Source organism: Leptonotus elevatus, chromosome 15 (assembly GCF_054856555.1).
Source record: "Leptonotus elevatus isolate MCC_2025b chromosome 15, RoL_Lele_1.0, whole genome shotgun sequence".
In the NCBI taxonomy this organism is placed as follows: Eukaryota; Metazoa; Chordata; class Actinopteri; order Syngnathiformes; family Syngnathidae; genus Leptonotus; species Leptonotus elevatus.
The window spans coordinates 1,906,373-1,932,846 of record NC_141253.1 but is presented as its reverse complement, the minus strand read 5'-3'; the positions used below and the strand labels follow the sequence as shown (position 1 = coordinate 1,932,846).

The 26,474-nt window shown below is 42.2% G+C and overlaps 2 protein-coding genes across 3 annotated transcripts; one reads left to right on the top strand and one right to left on the bottom strand.

The window, feature by feature from the left end:
• Positions 1 to 350: 350 nt before the first annotated feature.
• ash2l (ash2 like, histone lysine methyltransferase complex subunit) lies at positions 351 to 12,831 on the top strand. 2 transcript variants are annotated; one of them, XM_086096216.1, is made up of 17 exons: positions 351 to 420; positions 1,840 to 1,906; positions 2,001 to 2,146; positions 2,235 to 2,323; positions 2,415 to 2,509; positions 3,454 to 3,549; positions 3,645 to 3,740; positions 5,116 to 5,191; positions 5,295 to 5,312; positions 7,772 to 7,877; positions 8,497 to 8,714; positions 8,805 to 8,972; positions 9,937 to 10,130; positions 10,215 to 10,307; positions 10,988 to 11,086; positions 11,751 to 11,810; positions 11,887 to 12,831. In XM_086096216.1, exons 1-17 carry the CDS (start codon positions 362 to 364, stop codon positions 11,992 to 11,994), a joined length of 1,788 nt encoding a protein of 595 aa, XP_085952342.1. In that variant the 5' UTR covers positions 351 to 361; the 3' UTR covers positions 11,995 to 12,831. The 2 variants fall into 2 exon arrangements, with proteins under 2 accessions (XP_085952342.1, XP_085952343.1); XM_086096217.1 differs by lacking the exon at positions 5,295 to 5,312.
• On the bottom strand, positions 12,660 to 25,626 carry grk5 (G protein-coupled receptor kinase 5). The gene is made up of 16 exons (XM_086096218.1): positions 25,486 to 25,626; positions 24,605 to 24,694; positions 24,377 to 24,489; positions 23,296 to 23,373; positions 23,124 to 23,221; positions 22,957 to 23,049; positions 22,807 to 22,870; positions 21,622 to 21,762; positions 19,990 to 20,180; positions 18,379 to 18,416; positions 18,071 to 18,160; positions 16,901 to 17,109; positions 14,741 to 14,878; positions 14,520 to 14,657; positions 14,285 to 14,416; positions 12,660 to 13,740 (listed from the first exon to the last, which is right to left on the bottom strand). Exons 1-16 carry the CDS (start codon positions 25,535 to 25,537, stop codon positions 13,654 to 13,656), a joined length of 1,752 nt encoding a protein of 583 aa, XP_085952344.1. The 5' UTR covers positions 25,538 to 25,626; the 3' UTR covers positions 12,660 to 13,653.
• Positions 25,627 to 26,474: the final 848 nt, after the last annotated feature.

Below are 26,474 nucleotides of genomic sequence, written 5' to 3'. Positions count from 1 at the left end.
TGAGCAAAGTGTTTAACTTGTAGCAGGTCAAATCTGTCAATGTCATCTATTGATGTGGATGTGTATATTGTCTATGCATGTCCAATGTTACAGACAACCGGGTTGGATAAACAACGATGATGATGATGATGATGTCATTCGAGAGGTCACGAAAATCGAAAGCGTCAAATGTACTTAAAAAAAAAAAAAGAAAAGAAAGAAAGAAAAAAGCGTCAAACTTAAAAAAAAAAATAAAGAAAAGAAAGAAAGAAAAAAGCGTCAGATGTCCTCCGTGCCTGCGGTGTCGCTGTGGAGCCGAGCAGGTCTCGCTTTGACGTCCCATTGCCACTCTCGCGATATCTCCTCTTGAACAAATTCAAACATGGCGTCAGAAGGAGAGGCGGGCAGCACAGTTGTGACTGAAACAGTCGCAGCCAGAAGGTATGTTCGCTTCTTTTACACATTGAAATGCTTTTAATGGCGAGAACATATCACGTTTTTAACGGCGCACTTATGAAGCACGTCTCGACGCCGTTTGGCTTCTAAAGCGGTCCGCAAACTGGCTAGTTGTCGTCGTAGTAGTGCAGAATGAGCCGGCGAAAAAGCGGCGAGCTTTGTTTTGGGGAAGCAAAAAATATGTTCATATTTCCTAGCGATTCATCTTATGATGCCAAACATATTTCACGCAATGTTGCAGGCCTGTGATCAAGTTGACGCTAGTTTTAACAAAAGTCTGCATGTAAATGATATTATGGCGTAATATAACGTGGGACAAAACACAAAAAGACCACAAGTTAGTAGACTTTAGTCGTTTTCATGGTGTGTTTGGCATAATTTGTTTATAATTGTTTTATTTAAATATTTAGCTGTTTTTGCTCATCTGCAAATCGTCCCGTTGCACCAAATGTGCTTTGTATAATCAGTCAATATAAATAAATAAAGAAAGAAAATAAACAACCATGTAGGTATGGACCGATATTAGATCCTGACGGTATAACAACCGTGAGCAAAATTTTGCGGTACAGTATCGTGGTAATTACAAGTACAGTATCATTGTAAGCAATTACAGCTCTGAAATGATATTTTTGTAAATAGTCAGCATTGTTTTCCCCATTGAGCAAAATCTATTTTATTTTTAGACAAAATGTAAAATATCTGGTACAGAAGAAATGTGTCCCGTGTTAAATTGAAATCAATAAATGCTACCATTCTTTTGTTTTTATTCTTTCCTAGTAAGTCACAGTTTCCTATCATTGGTGAGCTATTTTTAGAACAGACTCACTCAGTGTTGTCCTTGAGGCTAACTAGTACCCCTGACACTTTTTTTTTTAGGACAAAGTACATTAATAAAAGCAAAAAGGCATCTTTATTTGCAGTATCTTGTCTTGCTCCTTCCCTCCTCCTCCATTATATGCCGAGATGGAGGGAGAGAAAAATTAATTTGAAGGGAATTAGCTTTAATGAGGCGTCTACTTTACTCAGGATTATTTTGTGGCTTTATAACCTTTAAAATTAAGTATATTAAAGAATGTCATCTTTTTCCAGTGATACCAATCAACTAATTACGATGCAGGCATAAATCTGATTTTTTTTTTTATTGTAATAGAGATAGGTTTATTGCTTGTGTTTGTTAAAAAAAAATCACGGGAAGGAGGCCTTGAAAGAAATAATCGGGTATTGGAATCACAATTGCAATATTGAGGGTTAAAAAAAGCGCAATTACATTCTTTTCTCATGTTCTTAGGTCCTATATTGTACACAAGTTTATCAATCAAATCACATTTTATTAATGCGCATGGACCCAACTTCTATGTTGTCGTTAACTGTTGAACTTCTAATGGAAAATATGTAACTCCGTAGCGAGGCGGCGTTCAGTGAACTTCCCGTCAGCATGGACACGGAGTCTTCCGGCGGCAAGGAGGGCCTGGCAAGTATCTGATGATGATGATGATGATGATGATGATGATGATTATGTCGTTGTTGCGATGATTGTCACGTGACGAGTGGCCGTGTGGGCTCAGGAGGCGGCGGGCGACACGTCGGAGGCCGCCGACATGCTGACCGGCTCCGGGGACGAGGACAGCGGACGGCAACTGGGCGAGGTGGAGCTGCAGTGCGCCTTGTGCACCAAGTGGTTCACCGCCGACACCTTCGCCATCAACACCACGTATGTAAAAACACAGAAATCCCGCATCCAAATCTTAGGGACAGGATTTCAAGGCCGTTCTGTTGCCACGCCGCCGTCTTCCCTGCAGGACTTGTCTGCCCTTCATGACCAACTACGTGTTCCACTGCAACGTCTGCCACCACAGCGGCAACACCTACTTCCTCAGGAAACAAGCCAGTACGTCTCCTCGCGCCGGTCCGGTTCGGTCCGGTTCGGTCCGGCTCGGTCCGGCTTGGTCCTCAGCCGCTGTTTGGTTTTGTGCTTGCAGACCTGAAGGAGATGTGTCTGACGGCGCTGGCCAACCTGACATGGAGGTCCCGGAGCCAAGACGAGCATCCCAAGACCATGTTCTCCAAAGACAAGGTGAGCGGCGCTCATTTGGAGTCGTACAATTCATATTCATTTCAAAATAATGAATTCCTTTTTTTTAAATTAACGTTTTTTTTTTTTTTCATTTTAAAATGAACTCTGCCCCCCCCCCCCCCCACCCCCCCCCATTTTGGGGAGTGACTCATTGACTTGACTTTGCTTTATTTTTTTGGGCGGGGGGGAACAGGGCTTGATTCTTGTAGTTTTTCCTTTGTACAAAATTCAGCTCCACCTTATTTGCACCCGCAGCCTGAGTGACTGCTAATGAATGAGTGCTTTAACATTATAATGGTCATATTCTTATTAGAACTATTATTCTTATTATTGAAACATGGAATTATTATATGTTGCCTGTAAAAAAATAAAAGTGAGTAAGTTGAATTTACAGAATACGAGCATGTTACCTCGGCGGCGCCAGCAGTGAAGAAGACGGGCCGGAAGTGTTTACACGTGATAGGGCTGGGAGTGAATATCGTTATCGAGTTTTTTGAAAAAACATTGAGATTTTTTTTGGGGCCCATATCGCCCAACTTATTAGAAAGTAAGTTCCTCAATATTTTACTTTTATTAGCCGTATGTTGTTTTTCCGCATTGCTAATATGCACAAAAGCACAATGTTGTGCTATTTTTTTGTGTATGAGCTCATTTTTTTAGAATATTGTGAGCTTTTTTTTTTTTTTAAATATCGCCAACCCCCCCACAATATCGTGATAATTATCGTATCGTCTTCTTCATATCGTGATAACGTGATGTTAAGATATCGTTAAAACCATAGTAATTGCACAAATTATTTATTTATTTGTTTCTATTTTTTATTTGCATTTTTTTCTTCTTTTTTTTTAATAATCATGCCTTTACAGTCAATGTAATTGTTTTGCTGGCACTGGCAAAAAAACTATTTCTATTTCCAATGTTGACGTCTTCCAACTCGGGTGCAGGACATCATTCCCTTCATCGACAAGTACTGGGAGTGCATGACGACCCGCCAGAGACCCGGCAAGCTGACGTGGCCCAACAACATCGTGAAGACCATGGTAGCGTGTCACTATCCGGATGCGGTTCACGTTGGCGGCGCTAGCATGTGTCCTCATGCTACTTAAAAAAAAAATGTTTTTTTTTTGAATTCCAGAGCAAAGAGCGAGATGTTTTCCTGGTTAAGGAACACCCGGACCCCGGCAGCAAAGACTCCGAGGAGGACTACCCCAAGTTTGGCCTGCTGGACCAGGTATTAACGCTGGCCTGGTTGTCATGTTTGATTTTTTTTAAAATTGTTTGTATTGTAGAAAAACTTTGGATTACTAGTGCGTTTTATTAACAGGATTTTACGGTAATTACAATTAGTCCAGAGTGATTTCCTGTAATATAAATACATGAATAAAATAATATTTAAAAAATTCCCAATCATTTGGTGGGATATGTACAGAATATGGCGGAGTGGTTTTCTGAAAAACATAAAATTGTCTCTGTAACCCCAAAATTTAGAATGGCATTGAAATGAATAGTTACGATTTGTATGTAAAGTTTATTGTAGTAGTTAAATAAGATTCAGTTTAGGGCTGAACGATTATGAAAAATAATCTAATCGCAATATCCCCCCCCCCAAATTGTGCAATCATATGCGAATTTTTTACCCAACAAAAAGTTAATTATAATAAACAATATCAGATCTATTATAGGTTACAATATCTTAAGATAAAGGCAAATGAAGCCTTATTATGGCAATTTTTTTCTACTACAATTAGTTACAATTTACCAAAACATATCCAACTTTTAATTTTTTTTAAAAAATGCATTTATCAATAAATACATTCAATATACATATTTAAAAAAATAAAACATAGCGATCTCCAGTCAGTAAACTCACAAGTGTAATCAAAGTTGTTATACCTGCTTATATGACGATTTAATGTAAAAAAATAATAATAAAATCGCTCGCATTCTGTAGCAATCCTTGTGGGTGGGTCATGGGATTGGGTAGTTTCCCATGGTCTGGACGGGCCGTGAAGGCAGCACAGACTTGTTTTGGTAAGCTAAGCGCCTTCGGGGCATCATAGGGCCACATGCAGACCTATTTTAGTCTCAAAATATGAAACAACTCAAATTGATCAGCCGCTGCCAAACACTTGCGTCTACACTCGGTTTACGAAACGCGCGACACTACGGCAGCCGAAAAGCCATAAATCATCAAACGGTGAAGTGTTGTTTTAAAACCAAGATTAATCATGTTAGACACTCGTCTCAAGGTCTCATGAAACAAAAAAACTCACCAAAATGACGTGCACTTATGGCGCCAGCGGTGACGTTCCTGCCCCCCCCCCCCTTTCCTTTCTTCCGCTCAGTTTCAATGGCATTTAAATCTCAGCTTTTCACAATTACGCAATCGCGTTTTGTCAAGCCGCCACTTAATTGCAAATGCAATTAATCATTCAGCCCTAATTCACTTTTAGATCGGGCGAAAAGTCACGTTTTTTTGACGGAGATGTTGACAAATATTTCTGGAAGTGTCAGGTTCGAACCTCGTTTTGTCCATGTGAGCAATAATCAGAGCAGATTTTCCTCATCGGCCCGTTTAATTTGGTTGTGTGGGCGATGCCGTGCAGGACCTCGGGACCATCGGCCCCTCGTACGACTCCCAGAAGCAGACGGCCGTCACGCCCACCGCCGGAGGCCTCAACGGTCAGTAAAAGTTTGCCAGCCAAAAAAAAAAACTCCTTCCAGCGCACTTAAGGTCGGCCGCGAGAAGACGCGCTTGACCGTGATTGACGTTGTGTCTTCCCAGGTGGATCCTCTTACTCAGGTGAACGCTCGCTTTTGCGGCGGCAGACGGGTGCGCCGTCGCCGCCGCCGTCGTCGTCGTCGTCGTCGTCGTTGTTGTTGTTGTTGTCATGTGACCCGCTGGATGCAAGTTAGCTGTTTGTCGTTAGCTTCAGTTTGATTTCAAGCCAAATGGGGATGGGCATGAAAAAGACACAATTATGTTAAAAAAAAAAAAACAACAACAAAAAAAAAAACGGATTGCACGACTTGCCGCGATCGTCCCTCGCCCGTTTTATGAATATTATGTCACACATTTTTCGCTATCGTGTAGGAGAAGCCAGGAGGAAAGAGTGCACGTTATGATGCTACATACAGCGTTAACATGATGACTACTTGCAAATGTGCAGTTTTGGTTTTGCCGGCCTTTTTTACTTTGTTTTTAGCAAAAAAAATTAGTTTTAGTCTAGTCCTTATGTTAAGCTGTTATTTTAGTTTTTATCAGCTTTCGTCATGTTCATGTTTTTTTTTAGTCTAGTCAAGCTTTTTAGTCTTTTTTTTTTTATGTCAACTTTTAGTTGGGGCTGGGCAATATGGACAAAAAAATAAAATACATTTTTTTATCCCAGTCATTCTTGGTGATTATGATTTTAATTTTAGTAATAAACCCAACAAACATTTAACGTTTAAAGCTTTTATTGATTCAAAAATAAATCCTGTGCAAAATGTTCACGCAACGATAATGTATACTGTTTTTAAATCAGTTTAAACTAGAGCTGCCAAACGATTACATTTTGAATCTGATGAATCACATCTTAAAATGTTGATTATTCACTTAATCAAAAAGGCATTTTTTTTGGGCAACATTTTTTGCCTGGCAAATTTGAAGAGCGCGTTATTATTAATTCTTTCGACATTTCATCTTATGTAGACGTCGTCCACGTTTTTTGTTCCACTGCGCACACTCATTCTCCTCTTTTTCTAATTACTTGCATTATTTAAAATGAAAAAAAAAAACAAGACCCGTTAGTTAGACATGAACAAATATTCAGAATGTCCTGCTTTCCGCATCATCGCTCAGGTGGTCGTAATTCTTTAAAAGCTTCAGCTGGTTTGTTGTAGCCCCGTTTTTGAGGGCACCGACCGTCCCCGCAAGTCGGTGTCATTCACGCCATGTTGCTTAGGAGACACCATCGCACTCGCGGACGGTTACTCGCCTTTCTTGTCAAAATAGCGTCTTTTGCGGAGGATGCCGCCATTAATTATATGATTAAAATAGTCAATGTTAATTCAGGGGGGAAAAGTTGCGCCCGCGTCGTCCAATGCCCATCCTTAGCGCAAACAAAATGGCCGCTCCTTTATCGTGCTCAATGTAGTCTGTGTCCAGCCTTTTTTGCACGGGCAGCTTCCTGTTTGGTGGCGAGCTGTTGCTTATGGCGTCCCAACACCCTCACCCCCTTTTTCCCCTTGAAGGTCGCCCGTCGGGCCACGTTGTCCTCGCACGTGCCACTTCCTGTTTGCCGCCATCCAAAGCTACCAGCCTTTTTTTGCGTACCTCGTTGCCACAGTTGCATTCCGAATGTAGAAATATGCGATGTTCAAATGAATGAGCTGGAAAGACTTGTAGCGTTTGGAAGATGCCTCGCTGACTAATTCCTCCTCCCCCTGCCTCGTCCCCGTTCACACAGTTCCCGATACCCTGCTGCTGTACCGTGTGTGTGCGTGTGCGCGTGCGTGTGCGTTGGGGCTGGGTGATGAGGCCTTACGTTTTTTTTTTTTTTCCCCCCACCTAGCTCTGTTTAACAACAAAAAATTCTCCCCTTTGCTAATAATCAAAAAAAACAAATGACATTATTAGAAGTGCAACAATTGATCAAATGAATTGACAACTACTTTGATAACTGATTAATCATTAACTTTTTTTTTCTTTTTACTGAAAATTTTCCACATCCTGAGAAAAGAGCATCTATTCTCAGATTTCTGGACTCCTGCATGAAAGCAGACTGCAAATGTCACATTTTGATTAAAGATAAACACAAAGATAATCAAATCTCAGCTTTTATTTTGAAAATCACAATAAAGAACGTGCCTGTTTTCTGACACGTTACACACCAAACTCGTAACTTTATCATTATCAATTTGGTTGTGTGTTTCCCGCAGTCTCAATTTGGAACGATATCCTGTATTTCCATAAAGAGATTGAACTTCAATGTTAGTTTTTTTTTATCCGATTGTTTCATTGAAAAATTAATTGATAGATTAATTGATTGATTGAATAATTGTTAGTTGCAGCCCTAGACATTATTCTAAACAAGATTTGCCCCCCCCCCCCCCAAGTCAAAATGTACTTTATGTAAAGTCTGAAAATTTTAATCATCCTGACAAATAAAGTCAAATGAATTGCTGAATCAGCCAGCCCGACTTGATTTTGAATTTAAGATCAAATATGGAAATTGTGTATTTTGCGGATGCAAGATGTTCTGACTCGTCGTGTTCTCCAAGGCGCTCTGGCTCCAGTGGCGGGCAAAGGAAGAGGAGCCAAGCGTAAGCAGCAGCAGCAGCAACAGCAAGAGGGCGCCACCGCCAGCGCTACCAAGAGGACACGCAGGTACCTCGGGAGTTTCATGTCATGGTTATCAAGATATTGCTGCAAGACTGTCGTACGGAAAAATTTCAATCCTGGTAAAGATCCACGTTCGTCCCCAGGATCGTATAAGGATGAATGAAAATTCAGTTTTTTTTTCACATTTTAATTTTATATATGTAAAATTTTGTTCATCACAAAGTACATGTTCTGTACTCGTGTCCTGTTTGCATCAGTTAGCCACATTAGCCCGCTAGCATTGGCCACAGGCTGTTCGCCGGCAACCATTTGTACAGTAAGGGCATGTCGTGGACTATTTGCATACGAGATTCATCCAAGCGTTGTTGCTTCTTGCAAAGGGGGTGTGGAAATATGAGAAAAGATATATATTGTATGTGGCCATTCAAAATGTCACTATTTTTTACGGCCACTAGATGGTGACATCTCTTATATTTGAGTGCTTCAACTGCTTCAACTTTTTTAGACACACTGATATTCATAAATTTTTGCAAATATTTCTTACATATTTTCCCCCCTAAAAAATAAGAACAAATACTGGGGGGAGGAAAAAATCCGCAAGTATGCCGGGGGTTGACTGTACTGCTTCGAACGTGACGTGCCGTCCTGCGCCTCCCCCCTGCAGCGACCCGCTGTTCTCGGCCCAGCGCCTGCCCCCCCACGGCTACCCACTGGAGCACCCCTTCAACAAAGACGGCTATCGCTACATCCTGGCCGAGCCGGACCCGCACGCCCCTGACCCGGAGAAGCTGGAGTTGGACTGCTGGGCGGGCAAGCCCATCCCGGGCGACCTGTACCGGGCCTGTCTGTACGAGCGCGTTCTGCTGGCTCTGCACGACCGAGGTCAGCTCGCAAACGTCAACATACCAAAGAAAGAAAGAAAAAAAAATCGAAATTTGTATTTACAATTTTTGCTTTCCTTTTCCCACGTAGCGCCCCAGCTGAAGATCTCCGACGACCGTCTGACGGTGACGGGTGAGAAGGGCTACTCCATGGTTCGCGCCTCCCATGGCGTGCGCAAGGGATCCTGGTACTTCGAGGTGTCCGTGGAAGACATGCCGCCAGACACGGCCGCCCGGCTCGGCTGGTCCCAGCCTCTCGGTGAGTCAGTTGTCACTCTTAACTTTTTTTTAGCATGAGCACCACACGACGGAGGTCTACTTGGTATTCAGGAGCACATTTATCAGCATCTCACGTGTTTAAGTACAGTGCAGTATGGCAATTTCAGAGCCGCTAATTAACTCTTAGGAATTACACATTAGCGCTTTCTTTACCTTAAAATGCAACCTTTGCTGAATAGTTGTATCCAATCAGGCCACCATACTTGTTTTGTGTTGCACCAATGCCGAAGGACGCCAATACGAGGCCTAGCGTTAGAAATCACTTGCTTTCAGTAAGCTCAGTTTACAGACATAAAATGTAGCACTCACTAACCTAGCACCGAAATTAATATAGCATGCTAATATATGGCAGGTGAATTGGACACTCCAAATTGTCCATAGGTGTGATTGTGAGTATGGTTGTTTGTCTCTGTGTGCCCGTGCGATTGGCTGGCAACCAGTTCAGGGTGTACCCCGCCTACTGCCCGAAGCCAGCTGGGATAGGCTCCAGCAACCCCCTGCGACCCTTGTGAGGACAAGCGGTACAGAAAATGGATGGATGGATGGATGGATGCTAATTTAGTAATTTAGCATTAAAATGTTTCCGCTAGTTATCCTGAACAGGCAGCCAAAATAAATATAGCATGCTAATTTAGCATCGCATTTTTCCACTAGTTACCCTGAAAAGGCAGATATAGTATGCTAACTTAGCATAGCATTTTTTTTTACACTAATTACCCTGTTAAGGCAGCCGAAATATAGTGCGTTAACTTAGTATCACATTTTTCCCCCCCCACCAGTTACCCTGAAAACTCAGCTGATATTAATATGGCTTGATAGCTTAGCATTGCATTTTTGTTCCGTTATGCACCACGCAAAGGCGTTATTTAGGGATTGCAATAAGATGTGTTATTTATTTATTTATTTATTTGTGAGCAATAGGCCCTTTGCGTGTGATCTTGCAGGTAACCTGCAGGCGCCGCTGGGCTACGACAAGTTCAGCTACTCCTGGCGCAGCAAGAAGGGCACACGCTTTCACCAGTCCATGGGCAAGCACTACTCCGCGGGCTACGGCCAAGGGGACACTCTGGGCTTCCTCATCGAGCTTCCCGACAGCACCGAGACGGCTCGGGCGCTGCCCGACACCTACAAGGACAAGGTGACGCGCCCGGAACCCCCCCCCCCCCCCCCCGGGCCGCCTTGCCCCCGCACTCCTGACAGCTTGCTCTTGTTCTTTTGCCAGGCACTCATCAAGTTCAAGAGCTACTTGTACTTTGAGGAGAAAGATTACGTGGACAAAGCTGAGAAGAGCCTGAAGACGATGAGCCCCAGCAGGGTGAGAGCAAATCTAAAAAAAAAAGAATCGTGCAGATGGCGGTTGGGTGTTATCGGAGATAAACGCACTTAGAGTAGATGAGAGGAGGCTAAAAATGTTGTCAATATGACAGCCACGTTAGGGGTTTGAATATTTTTGCTTGAAACTGTTCATTTATTTCCATCCATCCATTTTCTGTACCGCTTGTCCTCACAAGGGTCGCGGGGGTTGCTGGAGCCTATCCCAGCTGGCTTCGGGCAGTAGGCGGGGTACACCCTGTACTGGTTGCCAGCCAATCGCAGGGCACACAGAGACGAACAACCATACTCACAATCGCACCTGTGGACAATTTGGAGTGTCCAATTCACCTGCCATGCATGTTTTTGGAATGTGGGAGGAAATCGGAGTACCCGGAGAAAACCCACGCAAGCACGGGGAGAACATGCAAACTCCACCCAGGAAGGCCGAAGCCCGGACTTGATCTCACAACCTTTGCACTGGGAGGCGGACGTGCTAACCAGTCAACCAGTTCATTTATTTATTTCCATAAATTTGAAGTAACTGTCCTGGTCATTTTTCGACTACAAAAAGGTGCATTACTATTGAGCGTTTTTAGGCCCCCCGGAAAAGCCGGCCTCTGTTTGAGAGAGTGCACGTGGAGGTGAAAGTGGCGCTGAGGCTTGTGATGTGCTTGCCGGCAGATGGTGTTCTACAAGAACGGCGCGAGCCAAGGCGTGGCCTACGAGAACCTGTTTGAAGGAATCTACTTCCCGGCCATTTCCCTCTACAAGAGCTGCACGGTGGGTCCCGCCTCTTTTAACGCTTCAGCTGGCACCGCACCTCACGGATAAATATTTTCTTCCTTTTAACAACAACAAAAAAAACTGTTGAAGAAAATTGGAGGCTGATAACCGATATTTCAACTTGATATTCATTTGCAGTAAAAGAGAAAATATTACCGCAAAAAAAAAATATAATTATAAAAAAGAATAATAATAATTCACTGTATGCGAAGATCTTTTGAAACTTTTACAAACCCTGATGAAAACCCCAAATTGCAATTTTGTCAGATACATGGAACTTTTCATTTGTGGGTTTATTTAAATTTCCCCACTTAATAAAAGATGATGCTGGCACTGGGAACTCCCTATGTTTTTTTATATATGAAAAAAAAAATGTAATCAAGAAATTATGTTGAACTTTTGGAAAACTTTATTTACAGTAGAAATTTTTGGGGAACTATTATTTGCTTAGTTTTTAATTTAGCTTCACACATGCTAATTATCCAGGAAAATAAAAATAAAAATTTTGACGCTAATATTTTCCCTTTTACTGAAAATGAATATCGGCTTGAAATATCAGTTATCGGCCTCCTTGACTGCTAATAATCGGTATCGGAATCGGCCCTGAACAAAACCCTATTGGTCTCTCACGAGTCGTGGCCCTTGCCATCCATCCCTTCAGGTGTCCGTCAACTTCGGGCCGCACTTCAAACACGCCCCCAAGGACGTCACCTTCCAGCCGGTAAGCGCCTCGCTGCCTCGCCAAAGCCGCCAAAGCCGCCGCCGCCCGTTTTCGACACTTGTTGTTTGGTCCGCAGATGAGCGACATGGGATGGGGCGCCGTCATCGAGCACACGCTGGCCGACGCCTTGTACCACGTGGAGACGGAGGTGGACGGACGCCGCAGCCCGCCCTGGGAGGGATGAGCCACCCGCACGCATCCGTGGAAACAGGCAGCTTCTTTTCATTACTTGGATTTTTTTTTTTTTTTTTTTGGTACACTTGCTAGCGGACGGGAAGTTCAAGTTGATCAGTGCTTTGCAACCTTCACAGAAATGTCCAATAAAAGTTCATAAGCGGGTCAAAGTATGTACCTTCTGACAGGACTCTTAAAAAAAAAAAAAAAATTGTTGAACCAATTTAAGAATAACAAATCAAATTGTCGATCAACTTTAAAAAAAAATTGGTAACACACGATTGAATTAAATTAGTCCAAAGTTAATTTATTAAGTTTAATTAGTTATGAGTTTATTACGATTAATATATTCACCTGAATTATGTTAATCCAAAGTTTAATGAACTCCTAATTAATACAATTTTATATACAGTATTCACTTTGGACTAACGTAATTCAATTGTTTGTTACCAATTGAAGCTATTTATTATTATTTTTAGTTGGTCAAAATTTGTAAATTGGTTCAACAACTCTTTTTAGAGTATGGAAGAGCTTTTATGCCACTGCCGTAGATAGATGAACAGAGGATCCCTCTTTTTTGTCGTTAATAAATACTTTTGGACCAATTAAGCAAAATGGGATCACTTCCCCGCACTTATACGGGAAAAGTTTGGGCATCGCTGAATTAGATTCCAGTTCACTTTTCTTGTCACTTTTATTGATTGATTGACAGGTGACACCGAACGACACTCTTAACGTCGCTTTGTGTGTCACGTTTTGAGTTCCTTCGCTTAACTCCTGTTCACAGTTTGTCTTTCTTTCTTTTTTTCTTTCAGTGGACTGAAATAAAAATAGGCTACATGGATTACGTTTGGCTCATCAGACTATTATTGTCATCGGCCAAAACGAAAATGATGTTAGCATATGCTAATGAACCACGAAGTGGGCTGGGGCTTGCGTGCTAGCAAGGGGGGCTTGCGTGCTAGCAAGGGGGGCTTGCGTGCTAGCAAGGGAGGCTAGCGTGCTAGCAAGGGAGGCTAGCGTCCAAATCGGACCCCAAGTGATTTTCCTTACAGCCTTAAAAGCCTTCAATTCAATTTGCAGATACCCGCACAAAAAAACTTTACTGGCAACAAAAGTGAGTTCACCCCTACATGAAAATGCCTAAATTGAGCCCAATTGGATCCTTTTCCACTCCATCATGGTGTCACTAAGCTGATGGATGTTGTAGACCTTGAGCTTGAAGAAGCCCCACAATAGGGTTTAAGTCTTGGCCAGTCCATCGCCTTCATTAAGCTGTTCACTAAACTGCTCAGTGTTGGACTATGAAAAGATGGAATCAAATAGTTACAAGAATGGGAGCAAATTAGTGACTTATGAGCTATTTTAAATGTCAGCGTCCTCACTTTGAAATGAAATCATTTCATTTTAAGGGTCATTTTTAGAGGTGAGATCAAAATGTTGTGGAATCCTAGTTTGGGGTATCGTAAGGGTTTCAACCATTAATATAAGCAATTCATTACAAAACACAAAAGAAGAAATATGTTTGCGACGGGTCTTGGTCCTGATGCCCGACCAAAAGCGAGGCTTCACTGTACAGTACATTTACAAAACGTGTCAAACGTCAACACGAACGCTAGGCCGCGCTAACCCGTACACGCTAAACGGTTTGCTTGTCGTTTGGCAGTCTTCAATTTGGCGCAGACACAATTCCCGACGCGAGGAAGTTGTTGGGCAGGGGGCTCCGTCGCCCGTCCTCGCCCGCCTCTGGGAGGTGCTGTGGGGCAAGAGGACACAGTTTAGCATTTTGCAAATTGACCCAGGAACACTATTGCTGATCTTGAGATTTTCTTGACCAGGTCTCAGGTAACAACCAATCACAGCTCAGCTTCCAGAGGTGGCAAATCCAGGTCCGGAACGTAAAAACCCTGCCACAGTTTGGCTTTAGCCCTTTGTGCTAGCTAGCTAGCTAGCTCCCTGGCAGGTAAACAAGCACCCGGGGCAGCTAGCTAGGGAGCTCGCCTAGCTAGGACAAAGGGCTAAAGCCAAACTGTAACAGGGTTTTTACGTTCTGGACCTGGATTTGCAATCTTCAGTTGACGGCAAGTAGCAAAATGGCCGCCCCCCCCCTGAGATGGATCAAAAGGCTGGATTTTGCTTCATCACTCATATTCCACAAATGTAATGTTAATCCGAATGTCATGTTTTTTTGTTTGTTTGCATTTAAAACAAAAGACCAGTGAGGTAACATATAAAATTGTCAAGAATTGTTTAAGGTTGACTTCCCCTTAATTAAAAAAAAAAAAAAACCCTGAACTCACGAGTTTGCGGAAGATCTTGTTGAACAGGCTGCTCTTTGGACTTCCGGGCTCTTGCGTCCACTGCAGGTCTTGAGGCCGAGAACCGTTGGGTCCAAAAAAGTTGAGCTCGTCGAAACATCCGGACTCGATGACCTGCGGAAGAAGAAGAAGACGACGACAAAGAGGAAACAAACGTCAGGCTGGGCTGGACTGACAAACGTTTGCGCGTGTGGCTGTCGAGCGAAGGGTGACTGGCCTCGTTCTGCCAGGTAATGGGAACGCGTCCCGTGTTGAATTTGGCGTAGAAGTTGTTGTCGTCTTGGTTGATGGAGACGCCCCTCACCGGAGCAAACTCATCAATGTCCTGCACGTCGCTGCAGTAAACCAGCCTGGGCTGCACAACACCGCAAACGGACGCACTCACTACTACGGAACAAGCTCAAAAAAAAAAAAAAATATATACAAATTGTCACTTACGTCAGGTTTAAATGGCGCCTCTACAAGCCCCGCCTCCAGCATGCGGAAGTTGACTTCCTGGAAGAACGGATGCGCCTGAACGTCTCGGCCTCCGGACGTCTGGCAGCCCAGCCTCTTGTTCGGGTCTTTGACGAGCAGCTGTTGACGAGACCTCAATGTCAACATCTGGTGCTTCATCTGTGATGACTCACAATCGTTCGGGTCACGGCAACCCACAAAAGTTGAGTGGAGGCAACTGGACTTGTCGGTTGTTGAACTTGAATCCAAACCTGACGTAAGATTTGGGAGCCACTTTGCCAGCAGACGGATGAATAACCGGTTCAACTCATCCAAGCAACCAATAAAATCACCATCTTACTTCTCAATTAATTAGTTAACTAATCAACTAACCATGGTTGGTTGGTTTGGTGCATTAGTCAACTGAGTGTTTGGTTGGTTGCTTGCTTGTTTAATTGGTTAGTCGATTAGTTGGTTTGGTTAGTAGGATAATTTGGTAGATTGTTCAGTTTAATGATGGTTGATTAGAGAATTGATTGGTAGTAAATTGGTGAGGTAGTTAGGGGTTTTGTTTGTTTGGTACATTGGTCATATAATTATTGTAGTGGTTGATTAGTCAATTTATTGGTTGTTCCCTTGGTTGGTCTCAATTATACAATGGTGTATTGGGCAACATATTTGTATATATTTTTTCAGAGGGGCGGTAAAATTAGCAGAAAAAAAGTTGCCACTTTATAGTGGCAAATTTTTCAGAAAAAAACTTACGACACGCCACAAATTTGCCACTTTTTAAAATGGCAAATTTGCGAGTTTTTCTCTCGCAAATTTGTGACTTTATAAAGTGGCAAATTTGCGAGTTTATAAAGTGACAAATTGGCGAGAAGAAAAACTCCAAAACTTATGACACGTCACAAATTTGCGACTTTATAAAGTGGTAAATTTGCGAGTCTATAAATTGCCAAATTGGCGAGGAAAAAACTCAGAAACGTACGAGCTAATAGCTTAGCTATAGTCTAACGTGAGGATTCATTGTTGGCTAATGGAAACACTTCCTAAAATGAAAATTTAAACTTTACTCGTCATACACGGCATCTAGAGCGACAACCCTTCCTGATCACCTATCAGCTGACTAACAAACTCACAAATTTGCCACTCTATAACGTTGCAAATTTGCCAGTTTATAAAGTGGCAAATTTGCAAAAAATAAATACAAATTCTCGCAATATTACTCCCCTTCTAATTTTTTTAAAAATAATTTATGTGTGGCCCTAATAAGTCGTTGTACAATTGAATAGAATAGTTAAAAGTGAAGAAGGCCATGTACACACGCAGCCGGGTTTTTTTTGCAAACGGGAGATATTTTTCTGCGGCTTGCCCTGTCATCCACACGTCCGCGGGGATTTTTTTCTTTACAAACAAAGTTTTCTAAAAAATTCCGGCCAAAGTGAAAATTTGCGTAGTTCTCCGGCTCCGCGGTCGCGTTTGTCCGTCAGTAAACAAAGTTTTACGTTGTCCTCTGCACACGTTACATCAAGTTGTTAAAAAATAGAATTGTATTTTTATATTATATTTATCATCTTTGATTTGCTCTATGCTCCGTTTATGATGTACTCATTGACTGTTAACAAGTTTTTTTTTTTATTAATAAAAAAAATAAATTAAAAAAAGTCTTGTGTGCTCTGACAGCACTGATCCGCATCTATACAGATCAGTGGCTGACAGTCCGTGCTTGTGCGGCGTCAAGAGATGAGCAGTATTTGGCCAACTACTGCCACCTAGAGGCTTGGCATGCATCTCATTGTAGGCCCAATTTGTGGAAGTGCCGTCGCCAGAGGCGGCGTACTCTGATTGGATCGGATTTGGGGAACTGTTGCCACCTTAAGGTCTGGCATTGTTATGAACTTACTTCAGAACGCATTCATGCGGTTAGCTGTGGATGTTTTCTTTTCTACAAACGTGGTGGTATGGACTCTTATTTTTTTTCTACACCCAAAGGAGGGAAATGTCCGTTTAAAAAAAAAAAAAATACCCTGCTACGTATGTACATGGCCTAATGGTGAAAAGTATTCAATAACTTGAAAGAGTCTAGTTGCCAGCATTCAACTTTGGTGGACAAACGCAGCATGTATGGTCGCCATGACAACTTGCGTGACGCCGTCGGACCTGCGAGCAGATATCTCTGGCCTGCGGTCCGAATCGCTCGTTGTATTCCTCCTGCATGGTCTTGATCCTTTCCTCCATGTCGGCCTTTTTGGGGTGCTCGCCCTTCTTCCTGAGGAGGGGCTGGCCCGCCGTCATCTCGTAGATGAGGCAGCCCAGACCCCACCAGTCGGCACTGGCGCCGTAATACTCGTGGCCGATCACCTCCGGGGCTGCGCGCGGGACGGAAGGAAGATTTTAGTCGCATTTGCAAATTCACACTCACATACAGGCAAGTCCCGTTTTTTTTTTTGCCTTCAGTGCAGTACCGTGTTGTGCCACAACTACAAATGTGCCGTCGATCACGGAACGTTGGAGAACGCTGGGCTTGAAACGGGTGTCAGCAATCTGTTGTGTCAAAAAGCCTTTTTAGGCCAAATGGATGGCGACAAAAAATTTGAATTTTTTTTTTGAAGATTGTGAGGAAGGAAAGCGTGTGTTCATGTTTGAAAAATTTGCAGCAACCAATTCGTACAGATTGATTTTCTTCTACCTTTTGTCTTCTGTTTTTGGATTATTATTATTATTATTATCATTATTATTATTTGTCTTTTTTTTTCTCTTTCTTTTTTTAAATAGAAATTTTATGGCTATTTTTTTGACACTTTTTCTTTTGTTTTTAATTTTTGTGTACATTTTATGGTAATTTTAAAAATGTCTTTTGTTTTGGGACATTCTATAGTTACGTTTTAAAATATTTTATTTTCTGCCTTAAAAAAAAATTAATTAAATTTTCTGACATTTTTGTCAATTTCATGTACTTTTTGTGGTAATTTTTTGCTCTTTCCCTTTTGGACATCTTATGGTCACTTTATGGACATTTATAGGTAATATTTAAAACTTTTTCATCTCCCTTTTGTCTCTCTTTTTATGGCAACTTAAAAAATTGGACTCTGACATTTTTTAAATATTTAATTATTAATTGTTTTAATCTAAATAAATTCATTTGAGCAATGTTTTATCTAAAAAATACAAATGCAAAATATTAATTTCTCTCTCTCTTCTTTTTTTTTTAATTTTTTTAAAGAAATCCACATGTGGCTCTTTAGGCCCTCTCATGTGGTTCCGGAGCCACAGGTTGCAGACCCCTGACCTAAGCCTTGAAAGTGGACCCCGATCGGGTCAGTAACTGACCCATGTATCCCACCGTGCCCACACGTCCTCGCACCACTCCGCTCTTGGACACCCGAATGGCGAGGCCCAGGTCGGAGATCCTGATGTGTCCTGTGTGTGGGAAAGGAAAAAAAAAAAAAACACACGAGTTTTCTTTTATCGCTAACATTTGTTGTAGTTATGCAAGATTAGGGTGTTTTCAAAGTCACACGTTAAATAGAGTAGGCCACCACGCCCGAACGGCACTTTTTAAAGTGTTGTTTCCTGCTTAGAGAGAAAAAAAACCCAACTTGTAGTATTGTAGCTAAAAATAGATTGCGTGTGCGTACCGTGTTCGTCCAACAAGATGTTCTCTGGCTTCAGGTCCCTGAAAGACAAGATATGGCGCTTGACGTCAGAGGGAGGTGGAATAGACACAAGCATGCCGTGCGGGTGTGGAGGCATGCGAGCATAGAAGGCAGGTGGAAAAACCCCCAAAACATATTTTTGGGAGATCTTATCGAAAGTTTTTTTGTTTTCTTTTTCTAGTGCAATAATAATGGAGGTAAGTAAATCGCGGACCTTCGCTAAAGGTTGGCTGGCCCAGTCTCTATCCCCGTGAATAGCGGAGGTCCACGGTCTTGGACTACAATAGAGCTGTCAAAATTTATTGATTACAACAATGCTACATACTCTAAAAAGAGAATTGTTGAGCCAACTTAAAAAAAAAAAAAAATGGTTGGCCAACTTAGATTGGTAACACAATTGAAATAAGATAACAAGTTATTATTGAGTTTAATGAATTATGAGGTTATTAACGATTAATCAATTGAGTTCATTAAACTTAATATATAAATTTTGGATGGACTTAATTCAATTGCGTGTTAGCAATTCAATTAAGTTGGTCAACAATTCTCTTTTTAGACGCAAATTGGTTCAACGATTCTCTTTTAAAAATCAAATCAAACTTTTATTTGATAAGTTTGGTGCGCCGTGTCGGCGTTTCAGACTTGACATAGCAATTAACTCGACTGTTGTCAAGGAAGAAGCTAATTGTGGAAATAATTGACAATAAGGAGTGTGTGGATATTTACAACGGTTGTTGGCCAACCGCACCCGTGTCGTTTGGCGACGCACTCTTGTGCTTTTCTTTTTCGAGCCACAAGAACAGATGACATTGCAGAAATTTGGGAACGTATCGTAAAGCGCAGACGAGCAAAGTCGCTTAGCCAAAATCCAAATGAGCAATTCTTGGTTGTCAACCAAGCCTCATTCGTTTTTTTTGGAGAACGATGGAAAAGGGTGCTAGCTAACGCTAAGCTAACCGGTCCAGTTGCGAGGATGGCGCGAGGCCAACAGCAAAGATGTCACATTTTCCAGACTTAGTGTATAAAAATGTTAAATCTGAAAATAATAATAATCTGAAATAATTATTGACGTTATTCCGTCACGAATATGCGGTGTGAGTGAGAGTTCCGTTTCTGAAGGGGGGAAAGCTTGCGCTCTAAAATTAAATAAATAAAAATGAATAAGTGAATAAAAGTGAAAATAAAAACACACGTTAAAAAATATAGTTCAAGATTTAAAAAAAATCTATATAGATGGAAATAAAAACATCAATATATATATATATCCATAAATGAAGAAATAAAAGTCAAAATAAATACAAGAATAAAAAACAAGACTCAAATATTAAATGTCAAAATAAATATATAAATAGAATTAATATCAATCGATGCATAAAAATGCTCTGCTCTCACATTCCTTTCATGCTGCGCCCACTCCACCATTGAAAGGCAGTTTGCAAGAGCGGAGCCCAACCCAAGACACACACTTAGGACCGCCCCCTCATTTGAATAACATGTCATCCTGACGGGGCATCTTTTTGGATTGATAAATAAAAACGGCCGGTTTCTTACGAGGTCCCCGGCCGACAAATGTGACGTGTCGCCGTGGCTCACCTGTAAATGATGGACTTGCGGTGCAGGTGCATGAGGCCGCAACAGACCTCGGCGGCGTAAAAACGCACTCGGCCGGCGTCCAGTGCGACCGTTCCCATGTTGTAGATGTGAAACCTGAGGTCGCCGCCACTCATCATGGTGAGGACCAAGCACAGGTCGTGTTTGGTCTCGTAGGCGTACGCCAGATTCACCTAAGGTCAAACAGCGGCTGAGTCAGTGTCATCCGTCGTGGCCCAGGAGATAACTGCGGTCCAAAAGCGACCGGGTCAAAAATAACCCAATTTTGAGATTAAACCAATTAAATTCATAATCCAAAATGCAACCTAATTTTTGTGGTTGATTAGTTTGACCCAAATTTTGGGGTTAATTGACTAACCCAATTGAATTTGGTCACAAATGAACTGACCCAACGTTTTGAATCCAAAACAGGTCAAATTAAATAATAACCCACAAAGCGACCCAATTTGTTGGATTGCTTTGTGGGTTGTTCTTTTGACCCAAATTTTAGGTGAATTGAATAACCTAATGGAATTTTTGGTCACAAATGAACTGACCCAACTTTTTGAATCCAAAGCGTTGGGCCAAATTAAATAAACCCCAAAGCAACCCAACAAATTGGGTTGTTTTGTAGGTTATTCATTTGACCCGACTTTTTGGGTAATTGTGAATGAACCCAGTTGAACTGGGTCAAAATTAAACTGGCCCAACTTTTTGAGTTATTAAACCTAAAAGTTGGGTAAAATTAAATGAATAAGCCACAAGGAAACTATTTTTTTATTCTTTAGGCCCAACTTTTTGGGTTAATTGGATAACCCAAATGAATTTGGTCAAAAATGACCCGACCCAACTTTTTGGGTTCAACGAATAACCCACAAAGCATCCAAATTTTGGGGTTGTTTTGTGGGTTATTCATATTCATTTGGCTCAACTTTTTGGGTTAATTGAATAATCCAAAAAGTTGCGTTGGGTCCTTTCTGACCCAACTGTTTTTAAGAGTATGTCTTACTTTGCCATTTGCTCTCACTTAGCGACTTGTTGAACTGTTCTCGCTAAAGGAACAAACGACTTTTCTTTCCGCTAAGAACCGGACAATGTGAGCCGCAGCCGTCCCATGTTATTCCTATATTTCAAATTTCCCACTTTTTCGGCATCTATCTCCTTCCACATAATTCATCCGATTGTCCTCATTCCAATTTTAACATATTCCAAAAATTCACGCCTTTCTCGGGTGTATTGTTCTTATTCCAAATATTCCCGCCTTACCCACAATTCCTGATATTGTACCTTACTTTTCCCCATTCATTCTTAATGGGAGATTCTACATTTCACATTCACTTCCCCATTTTTCATCCCATTCACTTCGTTCCAACTTCAATATATTCCATTTCACGCCATGTGCTCTTCCATCTATTCCACCGGTTTTCATTCATTCTTACAGCCTTCACACGCAATTTCTCCAGAAATGGCATTTTTTCCCGTTTTCATATTGTTGTCCGTATCACGAGGAAGAACCGTTGCTGTCCGCACGCAGCATGAACTCAAATCCAATATACGTATATCAAACCGTTGTTCTGGTTTTGGGGTGAAAAGCAAAGCTTCCTGTCGTCCGCAATGAAAAAAAAAGTTTCTCACCACAAAGCGGCTGTCCACGCTCTCCAGGATCTCTTTCTCGTTGAGCGCCATCGCCTCGCCTCGCCGCTTCTTCACGTGAGTCTTCTCCAGCTTCTTGCAGGCGTACATCATCCCCGTGGCCCGCACCTGACACGCCCACACCTGGCCGGGAAGCAAACCAACGCAAATGTCTGCTCGTGACGTGCGCGGTGTTCCTCAGGGTGCTGCTCGTGCACCTTTGCACTTATTGCCAGGAGTTCCAAAGACGTTACATATCATCTAGAATATTTGATTGGGGATCTTGTGAGCAGCAATTATTTTTATTTTTTTTAACTCATCTACACTAAACCCATTAGAGGCTCGTATGGTTCTTCGCGGTCCTTGTTGAAAGCTCGGGGTGGGAATCTTTGACTGTCTCACGATTCGATTTGATAACGATTGTTGGGTCTGCGATGTTTTTTGATGAAAAATGATTTGATCGGCCATGATTTTTGCTTCAATTGAAAGAATCGTCATGGTCGACTTCAGTCTGACTCGCTAATGCTAATTAGCGCGCTACTCGCGGCACTTTTATCACCCAGAAGAACGGCTATTCATAGAGGAAGGTACACAGAGAAGCATGTTAACATGACTCCCCGGCATATGCTCTCCCTACGCTGCAAAAAAAAACTGCTTTTATTGGAATAACTTGATCATGACTTTTTCCTTCTATTCTCCAATGTGGCTAAAACTTAACAGTGTATCACAACGTTTGGAACCACACTGCCTCTAATTGGCCAAATCATGCACAACATGAACATCACTCCCAATAAAGGCACACACAAAAGGGCAAGACAGTATGAAATAATTTAAATAAAATTGATTTGGGGACATTTAAAATTGATCCTGTATGATTCTAAATCGAATCGTGATTATTTTGAGAATACAATTTTGGGGGGGGGGGGGGGCACACCCTTAGTATTTGACCATGCTACGTCACCTCGGTTAAGGCATTATGGACTCTTGAGGTTCCGCAGGGTTCTATACTCAGTCCTTTTGAATTTCCACCCTTGTTTAAAACACTCACCCGGGATTCAAACCCTAACCCATGCTTGAATTGGAATCTGTCGACATATATTATTGAAACCCCAAAAAGTTTTCTTTTTAACCAAAGTAGCAAAGGTTGAGCCCGAGACTCGTCGTGAAAGAAAAGAATGAGGAGGTCACCTCTCCAAAGCCTCCTTTGCCCAACACTCGGTACTGCCGGAACTCGCTCTTGGTGACTGGCCTCCTGGAGGACAAATATGGATGACGTTAACGAGCCAGACGTTAGTCAATCAATCAATCAATCAATCAATGAATCGATCGATGAATCACTTTTCTAGCATCTTCCACTGGAGGAAGCGGTCAAAGTACATGCTGCACTGGTACTGCTGGAAAGGTTCTCCGCTGAGGAACGCATGAAGATCCCTGAACGCAAGAAGACGCCTGTCAATCAGAGTCCTAAGCTCCGCCCCCCTCCTGACAGCAATCCCGGGACGTACTCTTTGCAGGCCTGGAAGATGTTGCAGCAAAGTTCGTTGTCCAGATTCCAGATGCAGCCCCGCTTATATTTGGACACTTCGGGGACAAAGTGGGATGTCTGCACACACGCACAAACAGGTGAGGACGCACACACGCGCGCACACGCAATTGAGGACGTGCGCGCACACGCACATGAATGGTGAAGAACGTTTGAACGATGTTTAGTCCAAATGCTCGTCTGCTTTCATCTTTCTGCATTTCAAATTGGTCCTGGAGACAAAACAAACCGTGTGTCAAATTACCTCCACCAGGGAACTTGTGTTGTGTGGCTTTGATAAAGGTGTGACACACTCCCTGTGTGACTGGAATTCGACAAATAACTGGTTGCAATTACATCCTACTACTCACACAGGAAACCTGAAACCTTTGCTACCCAGCCTTAAAAGTTGTTGCAAAATATCATTTTTAATCCGCCAAACTACATTTTGAAAGATGCCATCTGCTTCTCCTTGCAACTCCAAATGTCTTCAAGACAACAACTGTCATTTCAAATACAGACTTGTTTGTGGATGTGAGAGCAGTGTGTGTGTGTGTGTGTGAGGGAGAGAGAATGTATGAGAGAAATAATGAGGGAGAGAAGGTGTGACAGAGAATTTTTTTGAGTAAAAGAAAGTGTGAGACAGAGTGAGAGAGGATGTGACAGTGGGTGAGTATGTGTGAGAGAATGAGGGACTGTGAGAACACTGAGAGTGAAGTGTGAGAGCGAGAGAATGTGTGTGTATGAAGCGAGAGAGGGACAGAGTATGAGTTTTATGGGCGAGCATGTGATTGAGGGAGAGAGAGAATGCACGAGTGACATAATTTTTGAGAGTAAGAGAATGTGTGAGTTAGAAAAAATGTATGAGTGCGAGTGAGGGGAAGTGTGAGAGTGAGAGAGAGAGACGGTGTGAGAATAATAGTGTGCACCTGTGGTAATTAGAGTGAGAGTAAATTGAGTGTGAGTGATGGTGCAAGAGAATGTGTGTGAATGAGCGTGAGGAGGGACAGAGAGTATGATTTTTATGAGACCGTGTGTGTGTGAGAGAGAGAGTGTATGAGTGAGAGAGAGAAAGATTGTGAGAGTGAGTATGTGTGAGAAGGAGAGAGAATGTACGAGTGAGAGAGGAAGAACGTTACAGTGAGAATTATTAGTGAGAGAGGAATTATGTGAGAGTGAGAAAGTATGTGTGAGAGCCTGAGTTTACAAGAGAGCGCGTGCGTGTGCAGGCGGTACCAGAGCCTGCCGCAGCTCCCCGTAACTTCGTAGTTGGTCTTGGCTGAGACAGAATTGGTCAAAGAGCTTTCGGCCGATGGGCTGCTCCACACAAATGTCCCAGAAGTCCCGCACTAAATGCGCACACACACACACACACACACACACACACACACACACACACAGTCTTTCGGTCACATGGCACAGGCACACCCAGAACCGACCCAGACCCACCCGACACGCACGCACCTACGCTGGCAGCCAAGTTGGTACATCGGCTGATTTGCGGGAAGCGAAGCATTTCCTGCCATTTCCAACTTCGGCCTTTGTTTCCGCCTCCTGCACGCACACACGTAAACACATGTTTGCACGTGAACGTGCACATGAAAACGCGGACCAACACGCTCGCCCGTACATGCGAAAAAGTGCAACAATTAATCAATGGCAAAATGTATTGACGATTACTTTGATCATTGATGACTCATTTTACGATGCGCCAAACGGAGCAGCGCTCCCAATTTCGTTGTTTACTTGTGCATATGTATATATATATATAAATATATATATATATATATATATATAAATATATATATATATATATATATATATATATATATATATATATATATATAAATAAATATATATATATATATATATATATATATATATATATATATATATATATATATATATATATATATATATATATATAAATAAATAAATATATATATATATATATATATATATAAAATGTGTGTGTGTGTGTATTTATAGAGCGAGAGAAAGTGAGACTGTGCCAGTTCTATTTTTAGCCTCTCAGGTCGAGCCTGTGCGACCACATTTTCGCGTGGTTTGACGTTCTCCTCTGATGACATCAAAATCCAAATGTGACCTTTGAGCACGCATGCGAGGAATAAAGATGAAAGTTGACTGAGCTCTTGACCCACAAGGTCACGACCCCCGACCCGGCAAATGCTCAATTCTTGCATAAAGCGCAATTGCGATGTGGAGGAACGTCACGCAGTCTCGGTAAGCTTGCAGCAAATCTTAGCATTAGCATTGGCATTAGCATTGGATTTAGCATTGGCTTTAGCATTAGCGTAGCAAGCAGAAACGAATGGCATGCGTACCTTCTCTGGCCCTCACAAGAGCCCTGTTGGCCACCAGACTGTCAATCTCCATCAAGGCATATGTGTGTGTGCGTGTGGAAGTGTAATCGTGTGTGTGTGCTGAGGTGTGTGAGTATGCACACACAAACACCGCACTCAAATACATGCGCCAACGAGGAGGAGGAGTCGTCGCTCAAGCGAGGCCCCGCCCGGCAGTGGAATGTTTTTGTTTTTTTTTGCGTCTCATTTTTTTTTCTCCCCGTCTTATCTCATCTTGTGTCGAACCTGCACTCGTCCGTCAGCTGCCTCAACGTTTGTTTTCAAAGTTATTTTTAAAACAGGAAACGCTGGCAGAATATTCCGTCTGGCCCATTAGTTTGGAATTTTTGCTTTTCAACTTAATGACGGACGACAAAACAAAAGCTGGTTTTGTGCCACTGACGCACATCGCGTTGTCGTCATGTACACATTGGACACAAACGGCGGGTATTAAAAGTCTACACACCCGCTTGGGGAATGACGAATCACGTTCAAACACCTGCCGCCATTCAAGTGCACCCGGTCAAGGTCAGCTGTTCTAGTAGGCTTTCACAAACATTTTTATTGATTTCTAGCTGAAGTTTTTTTTTTACTAACACTGACTTTCGATATTGCGATATTAAAATGGCCGCGATGTCGCCGTCGTCATCGGCTCCCGAGGAATTATTTACCTTTTAATGTATGACATTTTTTAGGCTCATTTATTGGACCTTGACAAGGAGCAGAAACATTTCAGCTTAATTCACCTTAATGAAGGAAGAAAAAAAATGGGTTACTATTTTAGTTCATAGTTTCCAATTGTTAGCGTAGCGACCCCACAACTTTTTCAACACAGACACTTTTCACACGCCTTTAAAAAAAAAATATATATATATATATATATATATATAGCAATGTAGTCCATGCCAAAAAAAAAAAAAAGGCTTTCGCCAGTGAGATTTGATCCAAGTGGGACACCTGGTGGCTAAGAC

Excerpts from the sequence above, each read along its gene's own strand:
- ash2l (XM_086096216.1), top strand. The coding sequence starts at position 362 with ATGGCGTCAGAAGGAGAGGCGGGCAGCACAGTTGTGACTGAAACAGTC. Across the intron at positions 10,131-10,214 it reads CCGACACCTACAAGGACAAG|GCACTCATCAAGTTCAAGAG; the intron begins GTGACGCGCCCG and ends TTCTTTTGCCAG. Across the intron at positions 11,811-11,886 it reads AGGACGTCACCTTCCAGCCG|ATGAGCGACATGGGATGGGG; the intron begins GTAAGCGCCTCG and ends TTTGGTCCGCAG.
- grk5 (XM_086096218.1), bottom strand. The coding sequence starts at position 25,537 with ATGGAGATTGACAGTCTGGTGGCCAACAGGGCTCTTGTGAGGGCCAGA. Across the intron at positions 21,763-22,806 it reads GCAAAGGAGGCTTTGGAGAG|GTGTGGGCGTGTCAGGTGCG; the intron begins GTGACCTCCTCA and ends CTTCCCGGCCAG. Across the intron at positions 13,741-14,284 it reads ACAAGATCTTCCGCAAACTC|CACCTCCCAGAGGCGGGCGA; the intron begins GTGAGTTCAGGG and ends CTTGCCCCACAG.